The 19,123-nt window shown below is 37.1% G+C and overlaps 1 protein-coding gene across 1 annotated transcript; it reads left to right on the top strand.

Annotated features, from left to right (window-relative positions):
- The first annotated feature begins 177 nt into the window (after positions 1-177).
- Positions 178-2,969, top strand: LOC143620499 (CRS2-associated factor 2, mitochondrial-like). The gene is made up of 5 exons (XM_077092187.1): positions 178-662; positions 1,312-1,439; positions 2,370-2,595; positions 2,665-2,792; positions 2,895-2,969. The coding sequence occupies exons 1-5, from the start codon at positions 194-196 to the stop codon at positions 2,967-2,969; spliced, it is 1,026 nt and encodes a 341-aa protein (XP_076948302.1). The 5' UTR covers positions 178-193.
- The last annotated feature ends 16,154 nt before the right edge of the window (positions 2,970-19,123 follow it).

Raw genomic sequence — 19,123 nt, forward strand, 5'->3', positions numbered from 1 at the left:
TTAGGTCACCCCGTAATAAAATAATATCACGGGGTTTGTTGAGTGTCTGCGCATTGTAGGTTTGTTGGTAGTTAGAAAAAAAAAAGTGTTTTATTCTTAAACCCTAAACCCTTATCCATACATCAAAAAGTACACCCTTTAATAAAATAATATCACAAAGGCATACATACCATTCTCTCACTCACACCTGCTAATGCTAAAACTTATTTCACGGCGGCGCCACCACCACCATCTACCGCCGATCACCTTCATTTCCCGCCAACTCCACTTCGAAGACGACCCACCTTTCTCCCCAATCCAAAAACCCCCAAAACCCCAAAACAACAACAAAACACCCAAACAAGATTCATCAACCCACAAACCCCAAAACAGTTACCCTCTAAAATCCGACTTACCCTTTGATTTCAGATACTCCTACTCCGAAATCAACCCCTCGGTTGACCCAATTGGGTACCGAGAAACACCCAAGTTCTCTCCTTTCGGGCCGGGTCGACTTGATCGCAAATGGACCGGTACGGCGGCTCCCTCGCAGCAGGCGGTGGATACGGCGGAAGTTGAACAACAGAGGAATATGATTCTTGGGGAACCGTTGTCGGAGGAGGAAGTATTAGAGCTCGTTGAACGGTATCGGCATAGTGATTGCTCTCGACAACTCAATTTGGGTAAAATCTTGCATCTTTAATGTTAAGTTGTTGAAATTTTATTACTTGTTCTTGAAAAAAAATGCAATCTTTAATCAAGAATTAGCTTATGAAAGATGAATAGTTGTTACAAAGATTGATACTTTTTGGTGCATTCGGGATTTGTTAGACCGCCCGTTGTGGGCGTTAGTGGGTGGCCCCCCACCCTCCACATAATCTGATGGCATCGGTGGAGCCCCATAACAACTGATCAAACTTGTTTGGGTTAGTTAGTGAGTGGGTTAAGCCTATGTGGCGCCGATGTGGTCTGGTTTTTAGTTAACCAACATGTTGTCTTATGGACTGATACCATTGCAAGTTATGAGACTTGTCCTATATCGGTTGTATGGGCAACAAATGGGGGCTCTCGCCCACCAGACTAGTTTTTCGAGTTGAGTTCTTCTGTTTGGACCCTAACATAGGGTGTTTGGAGATTAGTATTACAATAATCAACACCACAGTGGGTTATGTTTGAGTGACACTGTTATTCTTCAAAGGTTTTGATTTTGGGCGCTCAAAGAAAGCGAGCATTCGGGTGTGTTTGCTGAAACTAGAGAAAGGAACATTTGATTAGATTTTAATTTTGATGATCAATAATAATATGTGATTAATGAAACATATGATGTGTTAGGGAAGGGTGGAGTTACTCATAACATGATTGATGACATCCATAACCACTGGAAAAAAGCCGAAGCCGTGAGGATCAAATGCTTAGGTGTCCCAACTCTTGACATGGACAACTTGTGCTTCCATCTTGAGGTTCAGATTGATATATCTTTTACTTATAGATGACAATTTTGACCCTTTTAAATGGGTTGGGTCACACGGGCCAGAAGTTGTCTAAACTGTATTGTTTAACCATACAACCTACTAAATTGTTTTATTTAGATAATTAGATTATTACTACACTATTATTAGGATATTAATATATATCTTTGTAATCGTAGTTCTTTTACTTAGAAATGTCAGCTTAACACATTCACATATATACGGGTTGACTTGGTTATATTTTCTCTGGCGGATCAAACTGGTAGAAAGTTGTCCAAACTCCATACCATTTTGTTAATGCATACAACCAACCAATCATGTTATTCAAAAAATTAGATTTATCATTGTAAATTTGTAAGAGATATCTTAATTGTACTTTCATTATTTCAGACAACCTACTAACTCCTGCCATATCTTATATCTAAGACTAATGGGTCAAATGGGTCGAAAGTGAACAAAATTGTATTGTTAATGCATACAAGTATGCAACATTGTAAATCAAGTTATATTTTAGAAATAGATTATTATTGTAATAATACTTTGCTTACCAGTTATATCTAACACAAGTTATTCATAAAGAATTTGGTCAAAAGGATGTTTTAAAAATATATTTTCATGTTTTGAGTTAAAATTAGATTATTATTATTATTATTATTATTATTATTATTATTATTATTATTATTATTATTGTAATGCAACCTATTAAATCATGTTTTGTTTTAAAAATAGATTGTTATTATTATTGTAATAGTATATTTTTCTCACCAGTTATACCTAACACAATTATTCATAAAAAATGGTCAAAAAGTGTTTTAGGTCAACCTGACCCGTTACTCAACATGCCTGTTTTACCACATGTGCTTTTACATGATCGGATCCGCTAAAAAGGCTCTTAGCTAACAGATTTATAGAAATTTGCAGGATAAATCTGGTGGGAAGATTATATACCGCCAAATTAATATCTTGCTATTGTATCGGGGACGAAATTATAACCCTAAAAGTAGGCCCCTTATTCCTTTAATGTTATGGAAGCCGTATCCTCCAATATACCCTAAGCTTATAAAGAATGCTGCTGACGGGTTGACGTTTGAAGAAACAAAAGAAATGAGGAACCGGGGACTTAACTCTCCGCCCGTCATAAAACTTAGTATGTAAACTTCATGGTTCTTTTAATTGTTTTAGTTAATAAATGCCTTAAATACCCTTCCCTGTGCAGCAAGAAACGGGGTGTATGTTAACGTGGTAGAGAAAGTGAGAGAGGCCTTTGAAACCCAAGAAGTGTTGAAGATTGATTGTGCTCATGTGGGTATGAGTGACTGCAAAAGAATTGCTGTGAAGCTCAGGGTATGCGTTTTTCACCTTTATACATGAATCTTGTGGTAAAAAGTTTCGATTTTTGTGTTTCTCGGAAGGCAAGTTTGATGGTTTTAGTGTCGCGTTGCACAGGATTTGGTGCCTTGCGTCCCTGTATTGTATAAAGATGAACAGATCATCATTTGGAGGGGGAAGAAACCCGTGTAAAAGGTTGTAACAAAGGTTGTAACGTAAAAGCATATGAGCGAACAGTTGAGAGTGCTTCATGGACCTTAGTGACTATAGGACCACCAAAAGTAGGGTGAAGATGGGTTGATTAGTTTGTTATTAGAGAAAATCAAAACTATGGTTTGGTTTTTAGATTTTTGTAATTGATTAGTTTTGGTTACAAATGGTTCAGTTATTTTGCTACCTGAAGGTGAACTAAGTGCTTTAGGTTAAGTATAGAATACTATCAACTATCAAGTTTTGGGTCAATTGAAAATAGAGTTGACCCTTTTTTTATAAGAGGTGGGAGTAAGTAAAAAATATTATTCATAGAAAATTGTTACAAAAGTTTCCTGATATATTATTTGTAACAAAATTAAGGTAGACAGACATTCACAACTATAAAAGTTTCCTATTCCGGCTTAGAGCATTCTTAGCCCATTCTCTTAAAATATGTGAGAGGGATTTATAAATTATATGGTATGGTTATGAGTGGTTGTGAGTGGAGGAGATGGAAAATGTTATATGGGAAAGTTAAATTTGAGGTTTTACTGTTCATACCGTATATTTTTTAATAGTTTTTAAAAGTGGATGTGAGTGGAGGAAAGAGAAAAGATAATGATAAAGGTATAAAAATTATTATTTAATTAAATTGATGAGAGAAAAAACAGTGATTTTTAGTATAATTATATGATATATATATGGATATAGAGTAAGGAATGGGTTGGAAATGCTCAACATCTCCATACCATTAATCATTATTTTTAACAATTTCACTCGATTTTAAAGTATAGAAATTATCGTGATCTATTTTTCCGTACCTTATAAATGTTAGCTAATTCATTTTATGTCTGCTATTCTTGATCTTCAAATCATTTTTTTTACTATCAGTCTCTCTAAACGCATAAAACGGGTGTCATAACTTCATTTTCATGATGGTTATTGCAACTTTCAGTCTCACTAGTCACTATATATTAGTATTCACTTGTTTTCATCTTGAATTTGATAGTGATTATTAGTTGAAATGAGTGTTTAATATTATTCACATGCAAGCTAACATCATAGCTTGCTCACATGATATTTAATATCCTGTTTTTTCCTCCTTTTTTTTTTTTAAATTTAATGACGGATTAGGAAGGGAATTAAATATCACCCGTGTGTATTGTATTTTCCTTTTCCTTTGCAAGAGACAAGTGTTGTGTGGTCCTTTGATGATTGGTCCGCAGTCCGTTTGCCCCATAATCTTGTAACTTTGTTACTTTACAAAAATTTCTTCAACTATACCACTTTCTTTAAAACTTTTAAGTCTTGTCAATTATTTGGACATGATTCATAAGAAAAAAAGAATGAGTCAGTTATGCATAATTTGTATAAATTCAAGACTATAAAACACAAGGAAATTTTAAAGCATTTTATAATATTTTAACCTTGTATATGCTACTTAACTTACTTTTAACTTATTAATAAAAATTGGTAAGCACTATAATTTGCTTTATCATGTAGTTAAATTTTGTGATAGTTATTAATGGAATTGGTACCGGATATCGAACACAAACACACAGAACACGTTTGTTATTTTTGAGAAACTTCACAAAACTCAATTGTTCATATTACAATCTCCTAAACCTCAAAGCACGAGTATTTATAATCTAACCTATAACGTTTAGATTACAATTAGGATTGCTAAATAATAGGACATGATAACTATACTAACAATTAAATCTGAGCATATTTAATTGTTTATAGTTATCCACTCCTTAAATCATGTTACTCAGCCTTGCACGTCAAGTAACGCTTTTGATTCGAAATTCCTAACATTTATTTTAACATATTTCAATTGTCTTCGGTGATTTTACGTCATTTGACATTATAATATTATAATTAAATATTTCGACCTTGTAGTTGACATTGCGAGATCTTGTAATTAGTTTTATCAATCTTATATTTGATTTATATGATTGAAAAGGTGGTTTTATGATTTATTAATTGCATATAATGCTATATATTTTTATATGACATACTCTTCGATAAGTTCAATGCAGAAGAGTCAATACAATTATAAACAGATCCATAATATGGTATTGCTTACAAGACGGTATGATTCATTTGGATAAATATGTGCAGTGTACAATTTTGAGTGTGATGAGTTAAGGTTGATGCTTCTGACGTAGGCATGAATTACGATTTTATTAACTACAAATTTAACCACTTTACCGTTTAATTACAATCAAGCCGGTCGGGCTCATTTGAATAAATATGTTACATTATACGATATCAAGTGTGATGAGTTAAGGATGATGTTTCTGATGTAGGAAACGAGTCACAATTTTATTAAACAATACTAATAAAACAAATAAATAATCTCTTCATACAATTTGAGAAATTATACTAGATATACCGTATACAAATCTAAACAAGAATAACAACAAATATAACTCAATGAAATGCACTTGTTTTCAAGCCCACGTCCGCCATACCAAAACCCATCAAACCCATCAAACTGACATGAACACCACCCAGTTGAAGATCAAACCAAAAACTTACAATCTCGTGGCAAAACACGAGAACAATACTTCACGATTTGAACTTTTTAACAACCTTTTATAGTCAGACGGAAATAGCAAGAAGCTAGAAACTGAAAAAAATATTAACAAAAAAAAACCATCAAAAGAGAGTACATACCCAAACAAAACCAAAATCCACCGCTTCATCGGTCTTTGATCTTACAAAGGACTAATAAAAAGAAACCGGCAGCCGGTCCGGTCCGGGCTAACGGGCTTCGGTTCAAATATGTATATGCACATTAGTACAATCTATTCTAAACCTCAATTACAAAAATAAAAGGTATATATAATATGTGCAACAACTAAACGTTAATTAATTAACATACTAATGATTAAAACTAAACATGCATATATATCAATATATCATTACTCCGGGATACTATTAAACTCCGGTCTCCACGACCGTTGATTAAAGTCAAACACACCATCACCACCTTTGATCAACTGAGTCAGCACCTGTTCCACCGTCAGCCCCTGCACCTCCTTCATACACAACAACTCCTGCAACTGCTTCTTTGTAATTTTGATCTTCACTTCCGTTGCCGGCTTAGAAGAAGAAGAAGAAAACCGGTCAACGGAGGTTCATCATTTCCGGCCACCTTTCTTTTTTGAGGTTCACGGCTGGGTTGGCCGGAAAGAAAGGCTGCTTCCGGTGAGCCCTAGTAATCGCCGCCCCAGTGGCTGTCGGAATCTTTTTTGTTTGAAGAAAGAAAGAAATTAATCAGAGATTATTTGGGAATTGGGAGGTTGGGTTTGAAATAATATTATATAGAAGGTGTGATGGTATATATAGATATAGAAAAGGTGTGGTTAGGGTGATATACTGATATGGATTGCATGCCACGTAGGATGAGGAAAGGTGTCCTACCTGGCAAGTGGCGGTGACAGGTGTTAGGGAAGAATTGGTTTGACCTTATCCATAAGCCACCAACTCACATCAAATAGGTGGTGATGGTCTCTTTGAGTCTTGACTCTTGAGCCAAAAGTGTATTCAATTCTCTCAAAAATAAAGTTAAGTCTTCATTTGATGATGGATATTTTGGTTTGAGTTATTTTTTTTCTTTTACCAACAGTACATTATTGTTATGTATTCCCTAGTTTTTGGTTTTTGATGATGAACGTGTCGGTGGCGGCTGTGGTGGTTTTAGCCACACGTCGGTGTCGATGGTAACGGTGGTGGAGTAATGACGGTGGTGTTGAAGGAAGTGGAGGTGAGCCCAATGAATTTGCTTGTAGTTCATGTTTATCCAAATCAACATGTTTTGATTGGTAGATATAATTGCTATGTAGTTCTTAGCGTTAGGCATATCGCCAATGTATTTTGAACACTTTAATTATGAATGTAAAATGAGTGACACAGTTAGGTGTTATTTAATGAGAAGTCTTTACAATGTATCATTATAACTTATTGAGAAATCTTCATGAAACAAAAACTAAATTGTGAAGTGGATAAACATATGATATGGGTTGGTATCGTCTTAAAATGTTACAAATGATATTTATTGTCTTTTAAGGTGGTAGGTCAAACGATAAGTCCTTAAAGATGTGGTTACTACATTTTGAGATATACCTTAAAGCAAACGTATACGGTAACTTTATAGTTAAATATATTCGAGTTAGAGAAATTTTATGATATGTAAATTATCAGACAAATTTATACAAGAGTAACTAAAAAAAAGTAGTTTTTAATCAACACAACTACTAATAATAATATTAGTTTGTACAAAAAAATTCGAATATTTCATATTGACAACCCCAATGTACTTTGGCTTTCACCCTTTTGGAAAAATTTTTAAATAAAATCTTGCTTTACTTTAAGCAAACAAATGCATGGGAATGGGATATTTCTTAATAAAAAAGGATTTTTTGAATCCATTATTTGCTATCGAATCCACACTTTTACAAAAGCAATAATTGAGGTGCAACGGGATAATGCCTTGATTACTTATACGCAAAATACCCATGAACCCTTTGTATGGTGGGGTCCTACACTAAGTATGTTTGATTAATCTTTATAAAAAAAACCTATGATCTTGTGCAGAATGTTATGAGTTCAAATCCAATACAAAGTAACATGGAATATCAGTTGATTAAAGAATTAATTAATTTTTTAATTAAAAAACAACCAAACGATTTACAATGAAGTGGCAGGTAAGCAGGCAACAAGCTGCACCGCAACCCCCTTTTGGATAGTAAATCCAATTCTACTAAAAATAAAGTTTTGGCTCTTATGGGCCGATAAATTACTATGCTCGACTTTCTGAACTCTGTTCAGAAGATCCACAGCATCCGGAGCTAAGAAACCAAATGTGTCAAAGGCGAAGGGGATAAACACGTGTTGATTCTTCAAACAAGCTTTCTCGTGTTTAACAACCTTACCCGATGCCGCCTTCAATGCTGCCTGGCCTGCTACAAAACCATTTTCCCTATGACCAACAAGAGGGGACACTCCTGTGAGATCCACACAAGCGTGTTTACCCCCTACCCACCCAAAGACAAGAATATCGGCCAGTCGTAAAGTAGATCTTCCTTCAAGATGATCCGTAAGAAAGTTACGGGGGCCTCCTTTTTAACCGAAATTCCGGCCCGTTTAAAAACATCGCATAGAACATCCCTCACCTAATTATGTCTGTACTTAAACCCAGGTAACTCTTTACAATGAACTGCGTGTTCACCAAAAGAATCCAAGCAAACCTTGCGGCAAACTAGGCATGGCTCATCTACCGGGAACAAAGGGATCATTAGCCGATACTTAAGGATGGTCCGGTACTTCAAAGCCGACATATGTTGGCCTAATCCTTCAATAGGGATAACATTTAAAAAATCTTGAGCCCGGGGAGCCCGAAGGCACTCAAACACCGCTTTCTGACGAGGAGATAAATTAAACTTCACTTCCAGACTCTGGATGATTCCACTATAAAGGGCACTCGCCAAAGCATGTTGGGCTTTAGGTGGGGCGGTGTCTTTATTAGAGAAACCGCTAATATCAAACTCTGGAAGTGAAATGTGCAACCGATCTATCGCACTCTCATAATCGGAGTTAAACCAATCAATACAACAATCTTAAAGGATGTGGTCTTGCAATTTCCAAGATTGTGCCCTCGAGGCCACAAACGCATATGCAGATACGTCTGAAGCTGAACATAAACCCAAACCTCCAAAACGAGCCGGAAGTGATGCCAACCTCTATTGAAATTCTCAAAAAAAGGCACCACCACAAACCATGATGTCCTCAATCGCCCCTCGAAGGCCATTGTCAAAAACAGAAACAACTTCTTCTACAAACACAGGTTGGCACGTTCTGAGGCCGAACAACAACTTACCCACTCCCATACATGAGCGAAGCAAAAGGAGCTCGCATTGGGGGTCCCGCAAACGTGGGAGATGGCTCATCAGTTCCACAGCCCGCGAAGCCCTTTTCACAGCAAGTCCGTTAATGAATTCCGCATCCCGACTAACGGCTCCCCCAAGGAGTTTCACACCTAACATTGGCCTTCCAATCTCACAGGGAAACACCCCCTCCTGCACCCTAACCCCATTGCATGACGGCCAAAATACTTCTGTTTTCTTAACGTTAAGATCAAGGCCCAGGCGAGGGCTCTCTGCCCTGATAATATCTAAAGCTTTAGCAACCTCTTTAGTATCTCCAATAATTGTACCATCATCTAGGTACCAGGCATGGAAGAGGAGCTTACAAGAATCCTGGACCAGATGAACAAGAGGGTGCAGAACTAAAGCGAAAAGAAAAGGTCCCAAAGGGTCCCCCTGCTGAACCCCAGTGGTGGACCAAATGTGGTCATCTCCCACATATAGCCTAGCCGGCTGCCCATATAAAAGTTCACCCATAAAGAAATAGACGGGCATCGGGCACGAACCTCATTCAGAAGGGCAGTCTTATCCATCAAGTTGAAAGCATTACAAAAATCAACAGTAAGCATAGTCAACGACCCATCAGAATGATACTTATTTAAAAACCTGTTCGCGCTATGAAGCACGGCCTCTGCACCACTAGGGACTCCCACCCCAAACTGAAAGTCACAAAGGTATTTGGCAGTTTCCTTTCCAACACCCCTCATAGCCACTTTAGAGATCAATCTCCTCCAAATGGCACATACGGCAATGGGTCTAATCCCATTGTCCGGTTTGAGCAACGGTGTGAGAGGAGCCGACGCAATGAACTCCGCCAAAACCCTCGGGCATCTCCCCCAGACATAAATTAACCACCGTAGTAGTAGCTTTTAGCAACCCAACAGCGATCGTCGACCCCTCCCCACAAAAAGCATCCAAAATGTGTTGGGCCCTTAATCCATCTCGCTCGCAAGACGTCTCTTTAGGGAAGGATTTAATGCACCCAAGCACACTATCCATGTCAACAACAAGAGGAGGCTCATAAAGCAATGAAGTAGGCATAACCGGCGGGGGCAAGTTGGGATGCTTAGCCACTAATGCTTTCAAAGTATCATTGCCGAAAGATGCAACCCTTGAAGAGCATAATACTTTAATTGCGGCGGTGAAATGCCCATCCGCCACTTTTCGTAAACATTGTTTCACAACCAAATAGTTTGAATAAAAAGGATAATTTATCTTTAATTAGAAGACCATTTCAAAATTAACATTTTTCTATATTATACATGTTAATTATGACAGTTTTCCTAACTTACAAGTAATAAAATACTAAAAAAGTATTATAATTAATTATTATAAATTCAAGTCAAAATAATCATATAATTACTTTTAGAATCGGCCTAACGGTAGAACCGGTTCTTTTTTTTTGTCAAGTGTGAAAGGAGGAAAAGAATCGGATCTGCAAGTGTGAACACAAATTTGGTAATTTGATCCCTTTCTTTAGGGTGTGTAGTGCACCTCCAACGTGCGAAGGTGGTTGGTATGTAATTAACAAAACCAAACATGTTCTTTTACTATATTATTTTAAATATATGTATCTTAAACTAATCATTTTAGTTCGAGTTTATTATCTACTATAGATAAAAATTAAAAATTAAAAAGTCGGTGCCATATATCACCTTTCTGATTCTAGCTATTGTTTAAATGAAATAATTTCATAAATAAACCAAATAACATAAAGTAATAATTCATTTTATTTCTATAAGTTAACCAAACAAGACAAAGAAATAGTAATGTTCCATTTCATTTCTTTGTTCATTCAATTCTTTCTCCCATTCCATTCCCCCCTTCATTCCATTACCTCCAGCCAAGCATATCCTTAGGGCTGTCTGGTATAGGTAATGGAATAGGCGATGGAATGGAATTGGTGAGTGAAAGGAATGGACGGGGTAATTGAATGGATCATTACTATTCCATTGACATGTTTGGTTATCGTGTGTGAATGAAACGAATTATTAATTTGTGTTGTTTGGTAAGCTAGAAAAAGCCGGAATAAATTAAAAATGGTAGTGAGTGGCGGTGGGTAGGGGTGCAAACGAGCCGAGCCGAGCCGAGCCCGAGCTCGACTAGGCTCGAGCTCGGCTTGTTTAACTCAGTGGTGGATCTTGAACGTTTAGTATGGATTGGCCGAAATTCACAAGAGTCAAAATATTTTGTTTTCCCTGCTCCTATGTTTCAGGTCGGCAATTCGGTTCGGGTCGGTTCAAACAATAAAAACATACTATATTTAATCAATCAACTCAAATACCAATTCAATAATTTAAATTTAAATTCAATCATTCAAATTACCGTTCTTACACATATGATATGGATGGGCTGGACTCAAATCTCAAGGACGAATTGATATAACTCACCAAAACGTAAACACACAATAACTAATATTGAATAACTCTCAATATTATGTAGAGGAAATATAGCTCAAAAACCCATATTACACATAACTCATGTTTCTCTAGATGAACCCTAACTCGGTTGCATCTCGTGTGTGTTTCTAATGTCTAACCATAACTCGGTTTATATATACTAACCTAACTTTCTAGACAAGACATTACCAAATATAATAAAACTCTAATTGCAACCTCATACCCATTACATATTAATGAATCTCACGGGCCCAATAGGTCCGACCCAATTATCCACACGTTACATGCCTATTAATATGGAAATTACATCCAACAAAATCTGGGCTTTATTTTTTAACCTTTCGTGACTGGCTCGGACTCAAAGAATATGGATGGGTCAGACTAAAATAATATGGATGGGCCGGACTCAAATAACATGGTTGGGCCGGGCTTAATATGTATAATTTTTTTGGAATTTTTCCGATAAAAATACACTACTAAACGAAAAATATGCTGGGGCCGCCGCCCGGTTCGGCCCAAAGAAAGGACCGCCCCTGGTTTAACTTACACAGAGCTCGAGCTCGGCTCGTTTCGAGCTCTAATTTCAAAGCTCGAGCTCAGCTTGTTAGTAGACTTTCAAGCTCGGCTCGGGCTTGGATTTTTTACTATTAATCAATTATTTTTTTAGATAATCATAATTATTTATATATATATTTTTTCCATTATAAGTTCATGTATACAATAATATATATTATTTAGTTATTTTTATTTATTTTGCATGACATTATATATATATATATATATAAATTTATTAAACGAGCTTAATTTAAGGCTCGAGCTCGGGTTCGAGCTCGACTAAGCTCGGATCGATCAAGCTTTTTAACGAGCCGATCTCGAGTAGCTTGCGAGCAGCTCGGCTCGTTTGCACCCTTAGCAGTAGGTGGTGGTGGTGGTCGGTAAGCAGTAACTGTAGTATCCATTATTTTTCGGTTTCGTTGTACCTGACCCGTACTACAACTTGGGTCTTGAATTTATTAATAAAAGTTATTTTTATTCATTTATCATGTGTTGGTTTCATTACAACTCGTTTATGTATTTTTAAATATCAAGTTTAGCGATAAAAGGACCAAGATTCAAACTATAGAGACCATTCTTGTTAAAACCGAAACTGATGGGTCAGTTAGCAGCTGCATCAGGTTCGGTTCAGCTCGTTTAGGCATGATTTGGACTCGTTTATCTTTTAAACTTCATATTATCATCCTTATAATTCAAATCCTAAGTTCTAGAATGTTCCTAGATGAATTTCTATCTTGAAACACTGATCCTTATCTCGAATTTGTAATGTTTTATCTCAAATTGTGTTTTATCTTATCATTTATTCAAGTTTAAAATGGGTGTATCTCCAAATCTGTGATAAACATGACTTGGAATTCGTTTCCTATATATACAAGACCTATAGTTCGTTCATAACTTGCATCGAAACTCACAAATCTGCACCTTAATCCCGAATTCAAGTTATTTTTCCAAGTGTTTTTCAAGGTTAAACGGGTCTATTTCTTAATTCATCCATATTTTCTATCAATTGACGGGGTAAGTTTGTGTTTTTATGATTTGTTATAAACTCTAGAATGAAAGCCCTTAATCAATTCAAAGGAATTGAGGGATTTCATGTTCAATTTTATCAATCTTAATCTAGGGTTTATGTTATAAACTAAATTGGGGCTTTTCAATTACATTAAGAATTGACCCGAATTAGATTCTACATTTTCAGTATTTTATAATTAAGTTTTGGACATGTTGGATCCAAATTCGACCTCATAACATCATTTGGACCGCCTGCGAACCGAACACTCATTTAAAGTTTATTTTCTTTAATTTTAAGTTTAAACTCAGATTTTATTATTAATTTTGTCGTTTTGGTTTTGTTTTAACTTTGGAATATTTTCCTAATTTTTAGGTAATCATCAAGTTCGGTTTGGTCTGTTCGCTTAAGTCGGTTTCTTCTATATTCTTATTTCCTTTCACTTGCTAATTTGTAAGGTGAGTAAATCATTTCTCCTATTTTAATTATTATGTTTTGGGGACAACATGTATCTTGTAAACCACAAGTTATTATTTTTCACATCCTCAAATTATAATTCTAATATATGCGTTTACGTGTATTGTTCAATTATTTGTTAACATGTAAAGTGTTTAATTGTTTAAATGTATTATTGTTGGTGGTTTCATCCTCATCCTTATTAGTAAGATCTTACGCCATCTTAGTAGCTTGACCTAGTGTCATGATGAACAGATTTTTATATGTTATTGTTACAAATTAATTGTTGTGATTACGTATCCGCATGAGAATTGATTTTATTTATTATATATATTAAATTGTGTTTTTGCTCACCAACCTTGTGTTGAAAAAATTATTTTCATACATATTGCAGGTTATCATATTGGATAATTGAAGATAAGGGAGTAGATTATACCTTTAGGTTATTTATCGAATAAACAATTTATTTATCATGTTCTGTCGAATTTGGAAGTTTGGATAATGTTTTGAATTTTTGGATGTACTTGGTTATCTTAAAATTAAATAATTAGTTATTGTCACTATGTCATTGTTAATGCCTTGTGAGCTATTATGCAATCAATTGCGCCCCGACGTTCCGTCGTAGGTTGGGGTGTGACAGTAACGATGGTGGTGGGCAGCAGTGGCGATGGGCGGAAGCTATTGTTGGTGGTGGTGATTGTTAGGGCTCGGATTTTCAGTATCCTAGGCAAGCAATATGTCAGGATAACTCCAGGATATGGTATCCTAAATATATTGTATAATTAACAAATTGTTCGCTACTTTCCTTGTTTACCAGGTCAAGAGACTTACCATGATTTCTTAAAGTCTCGGAATTGTAGCTGGGTTACTTCAAATAAAACGTGGTAAAAAAGGAAAGGTGGAAATCAAACGGTTACCTTAAATAGAACGTGTTTAAAAAGGAAACGTGGGGTCTAACGGCTAATTGGTAGGAGTCTATTATTTCCGGAATTTTAGGGATATTAGTTAGCTTCTTTTGTGTATAAATAGAGCTATTGCTCGGATCATAACACACTTAGCACATGAGACTTACTAGTACTCGCACTCTGTAATCACGATCCAACTAGCTCCACCACTTGTAATCGATTTTTGTTAGTAATAAACTGGTGGTGATAGTTTTCACCACCCGAGGTTTTTTTCTTGTTATCCTCAGGATAACGGGTTTTTTCCTCGCAACAAATCTCTGTGTTCTAGCAGTTTTACATTCATTTCAAGCAAGCACCAAGTCCCATTCACTAATTTGGTTGTAAAATCACATTTGTTAATTTTTGACCAAAACAATTTGGCGTCCACCGTAGGGCAATCGGTACTTCAATCCTTTAAAACCATTTACTTTGTTCTCAATCACTTTCATTCCCTTCATTATGGCCTCACAACCAAAAACTAGTTCTGTTTTTGCTCCGGTGGTCACCACTGCTTCAAGTGCCAACCCTGGACCTCCACCAGTTCCAAAGAAGAGCACTCAGCCTAGAGGAGAACTTCCACCATACGCGGGATCCTCTACACGGGTAGATCCAGTTATCTCTAACAGTGACATTTTTGCTTTGATGAAACAGGTCAAAACTCACATGGAGCAGCAAGAGAAGACCAACTCAAGGCTATTTAAGGAGATTGAAGGGATCAAGAAAAAACCAGGGCAGGAGGCTACTCCAATCATGCCCAGGGATCTTGACTTTGATTCTCCAGGACCATCTATCCTTCGGTATCCCGGATCCTTGGCGACACAATCAATGAGGACTCCATCTCAGCAGCAGTCAGGATACTGGGGAACTTATCCTCTGGTATCCTCGGAGTTACCCAAGTCAACGAGGCCAGAATCCATCAACATGCAGCCTCGTTCAACCATGCCAGCCGGCATATTCTCGTAGGGATCTCCCATGGTGTCCTCTGAAGTGCATGTCGGGGACGATATCCCTATGCAGACACCACCTTATCTTGAAGATACCCTCAATGGAAATGCTAGTCGTCAAGGCCCAGGATACCAGAGGCCTAACCACGATCTCGGTAACAATTTACTTAATGCTAATTTATACTCTAACCGTTGATCTGTGCAGGATAAGAGGATATCCCTCGAGATAGCCAGGGAATTGCAGAAGATGAAGGATATGATTTCCAATATCCCGGAATAATCCGTCCCATAGCTGAAGTTCCCGCAGGCAGCCACAGGTTATCCCGGTTCACTTGGCCTATATGCGACGTGAAGATCCCCAAGAAGTTCCAGACGCCCAGCATGAAGCTGTACGATGGTACTATGGATCCTGAGGAACACGTAGCTTAGTACAGAGAAAGTATGGAGATCAACCCCATCCCTATTTACATCAAAGAAGCTTGCCTATGCAAGGGATTCGGTTCAACATTAACGGGACTGGCCCTCAAATGGTTATTGAGTATTCCTTCCAACACTATTACTTCATTTTCTCATTTGATTAACTTATTAAATAATCAATTTTCTTGTAGTAGATCTTTTGAGAAAATGACAGGTGATTTATATAGAATTTTTCAGCATAATAATGAATCCTTAAGGGATTACATAACTAGATTTAGCAGAGAAGCTTTGGAAATCCCCAACCTTAACATGGCAGCTGCCATTGAAGCTTTCAAGATGGGGTTAAAGAAGGATTCTCCTTTCTACGACGACCTTGTCATGACTCCATGCAGAAATCTTGATGAAGTCAGAAACAGGGCATTAAGATACATTCGACTAGAGGATGACAAGAAGGCTCATGGAAACCTGGCTATCCCGAAGTATGAGTCTACCAACAGGAAGTCAGACTCTCAACAGAAGTTCTCTAGGCCCAAGCCTTATTCCAAACAAGATACCTCCAGGATAAATGCCATAGAAGAAGACGAAGATGACGAAGAATATCCTAAAATATCCGAATATTGCTTTAACCTTGATATTGGTGGTGTGATTTGTACCATACAAGATTTAGGTAACAAGGCTATATGGCCTACGAAAAATGAGAAGCCCGGATCCAACAAAGACAAGTCAAAATGGTGTGCATTCTATGAAGAATTTGGCCATCGCACTGACGATTGAATAGCACTTCGGAAGGAGATAGGATACCTTCTCGGCAAAGGACACCTCAAGGAACTATTTGGAAGAAATAAGAACAAAAGTGAGGATCCTGTCAAGATACCTGAAAGAGAACCTTCCCCACCACCCGGGGCTAAGTTTGTATCCTTTATCTCGGGAGGATCTGACATCTGTAGAACCTCGTATTCAGCAGCTAAGAAGCATTCCAAAGAAACAAAGATGGACAACGGGGAAAGACCTCTATGTACTTCAATGTTATCAACTAAAAGAATCATATCCTTCGATGAACAGGATAGATGTGACCTTATGGATCCCAATCATGATGGTTTGGTCATTACTTTATGTATAGCTAACTGTTTTATGCGCAGGATACTCGTTGATAAAGGAAGCTCTGTAAACATTATCCAGATGGATGCCTTGAAGAAGATGGATATCCCTGAAGTGGAGATTATCCCTGTTTTGGTCAAAAATTAACAAACTTGATTTTACAACCAAATTAGTAAAATGGGACTAGGTGCTTGTAAATATGGCTTGAACACAGAGATTTGTTGCGAGGAAAAAACCCGTTATCCTAAGGACAACAAGAAAAAAAACCCCGGGTGGTGAAAACTATCACCACCGATTTATTAATAACAAAAGTGGTTACAATTGGTGGAGCTCAAACTGGATTGTGATTACAATGAGAGCGAGTACTAGTAAGCCTCGTGTGTCTAGAGTGTGTGTTATGATCCAAGTTGGTGCTCTATTTATAACAAAAATAAAGCTAATGGAATTCCTATAATTATGGAAATGATTGACTCCTTCCAGTTAGCCGTTAATTCCCATGTTTCCTTTTTAATCACTAACTGCAAGTCCGAGTCTCTAGGAGATCATGGCAACGTCATTTGACCTGTTTAAACAAGGAAAATAGTGAACAAATTGTTAATTTATACATTACATTTAGGATACCTGTTACCTCGGAGGATACCATATCTTGAAGTTATCCTAAACATACTGCTGGCTGAGAATACCAAAAATCCGAGCCCCAACAATCCCAAAATCTTCAGTCCTTGTAGGATTCAGTGGCAAGACCAAGAATACACTGGGAGAAATCAAACTTCCAATATATATTGAGTGAACTAACTCCCTACAAAAATTTTACGTTATTGACTCATTGTCTTGTTGTAATGTGATATTAGGCAGGCCCTGGATCCACAGCATGAAGGCAGTACCCTCAACTTATCATAAATGTGTGAAACTTCCAAGCCCATGGGAAATCATCAAGATTGAGAGCGATCAGCAAGATGCCAAGGAATGCTGTGCTTCATCAATGAAGTGGACTGCAAAACCTACTCAAGCATAACGATTACAGAAACAACCAGGGGAGGTCCTGCAATCTAGAGAGCAGGATGTGAAGGAAGTATCTTTGGATCCTCAGGATACTGAGATCAAAGTACTGTTAGGATCAAGTATTCCTGAGGATATTGAGATGGAATTGATATCTTTCCTAAAGAAAAGAGCTTCTACCTTCGCCTGGAAACATGAAGATATAACAGGTATCTCTAAATCTATAATTACTCATAAACTTGGTATAGATAAATCTTTCAGTCCGGTACATCAAAAGCGAAGGAAGTTTTCTCCTAAGAGAAATATTATCATACAAGAAGAAGTCCAGAAGCTGCTCAAGACCAAAATGATTAGAGAAGTCCACTATCCTAGATGGTTGGCCAATCTAGTTGTAGTCCAGAAGAAGAATGGAAAGTGGAGAGTGTGTGTGGACTTCACAAACCTGAATAAGGCCTGTCCAAAAGACCCATTCCCACTCCCACACATTGACTCAATGGTCGATGCAACTGCTGGCCATGAACTACTAACCTTCATGGATGCATCCTCAAGATTTCAACAAATTCAAATGGAGCCTTTAGATCAAGAAGACACAACTTTCATGACTCCCACAGGTATATACTGTTATATTGCAATGCCTTTTGGACTAAAAAATGCAGGTGCAACATACCAGAGGCTAGTTAACATGATGTTCAAAGACCAACTGGGGACACGATGGAAGTCTACATAGACGACATGGTGGTAAAGTCGAAAAGAGCTGAAGACCATCTCAAAGACTTGGCAATAGCATTTGATATCCTGGACGAGTATAACATGAAATTGAATCCAGCCAAGTGTCATTTTGGGGTCAAAGCGGGAAAATTCCTCGAATATATGGTCACCAAAAGAGGAATAGAAGCAAGTCCTGAGTAGATCAAGGCTATCCTGGATATCAAATCACCAAGAAACGTCAAAAATGTCCAAAGGTTGACAGGTAGATAGCAGCTCTCAATAGATTCATCTCAAGATATTCAGAGAAGTGTAAAGACTTCTATGATATCCTGAGAAAGAATTAGAAATTTGAATGCAGAGAGAAGCAAGAAAGGGCTTTGGTATCCTTGAAGGAATACTTATCCTCAGCACCACTCCTAATGAATCCAGTTGATGGTGAACCATTATCCTTGTACTTAGCTGTTTCGGGAAATGCAATAAGTGCTGTCCTGGTCAAAGATCATGAAGGTCAACAACATCCCGTATATTATGTAAGTAAAAGTCTACTAGATGCTGAATCCAGGTATTTTTATCTTGAAAAATTAATTTTAGCACTTAGCACTTACTTTGAAAGTCATGCTATTCATGTAAAAACTAACTATCCTATTAAAGCTGTTTTGAGAAAACCAGAAATGTCAGGTAGGATGGCAAAGTGG

Source organism: Bidens hawaiensis, unplaced genomic scaffold (genome assembly GCF_021521415.1).
Source record: "Bidens hawaiensis isolate Kalapana, Puna unplaced genomic scaffold, B.hawaiensis_p1.1 tig00002572_1, whole genome shotgun sequence".
Lineage (NCBI taxonomy): Eukaryota > Viridiplantae > Streptophyta > Magnoliopsida > Asterales > Asteraceae > Bidens > Bidens hawaiensis.

Bases quoted from the DNA above. Each gene is read 5' to 3' on its own strand.
- LOC143620499 (XM_077092187.1), top strand. From the start codon at position 194: ATGCTAAAACTTATTTCACGGCGGCGCCACCACCACCATCTACCGCCG. The intron at 663-1,311 runs GTAAAATCTTGC...ATGATGTGTTAG, and splicing joins CTCTCGACAACTCAATTTGG to GGAAGGGTGGAGTTACTCAT. The intron at 1,440-2,369 runs GTTCAGATTGAT...AGAAATTTGCAG, and splicing joins ACTTGTGCTTCCATCTTGAG to GATAAATCTGGTGGGAAGAT.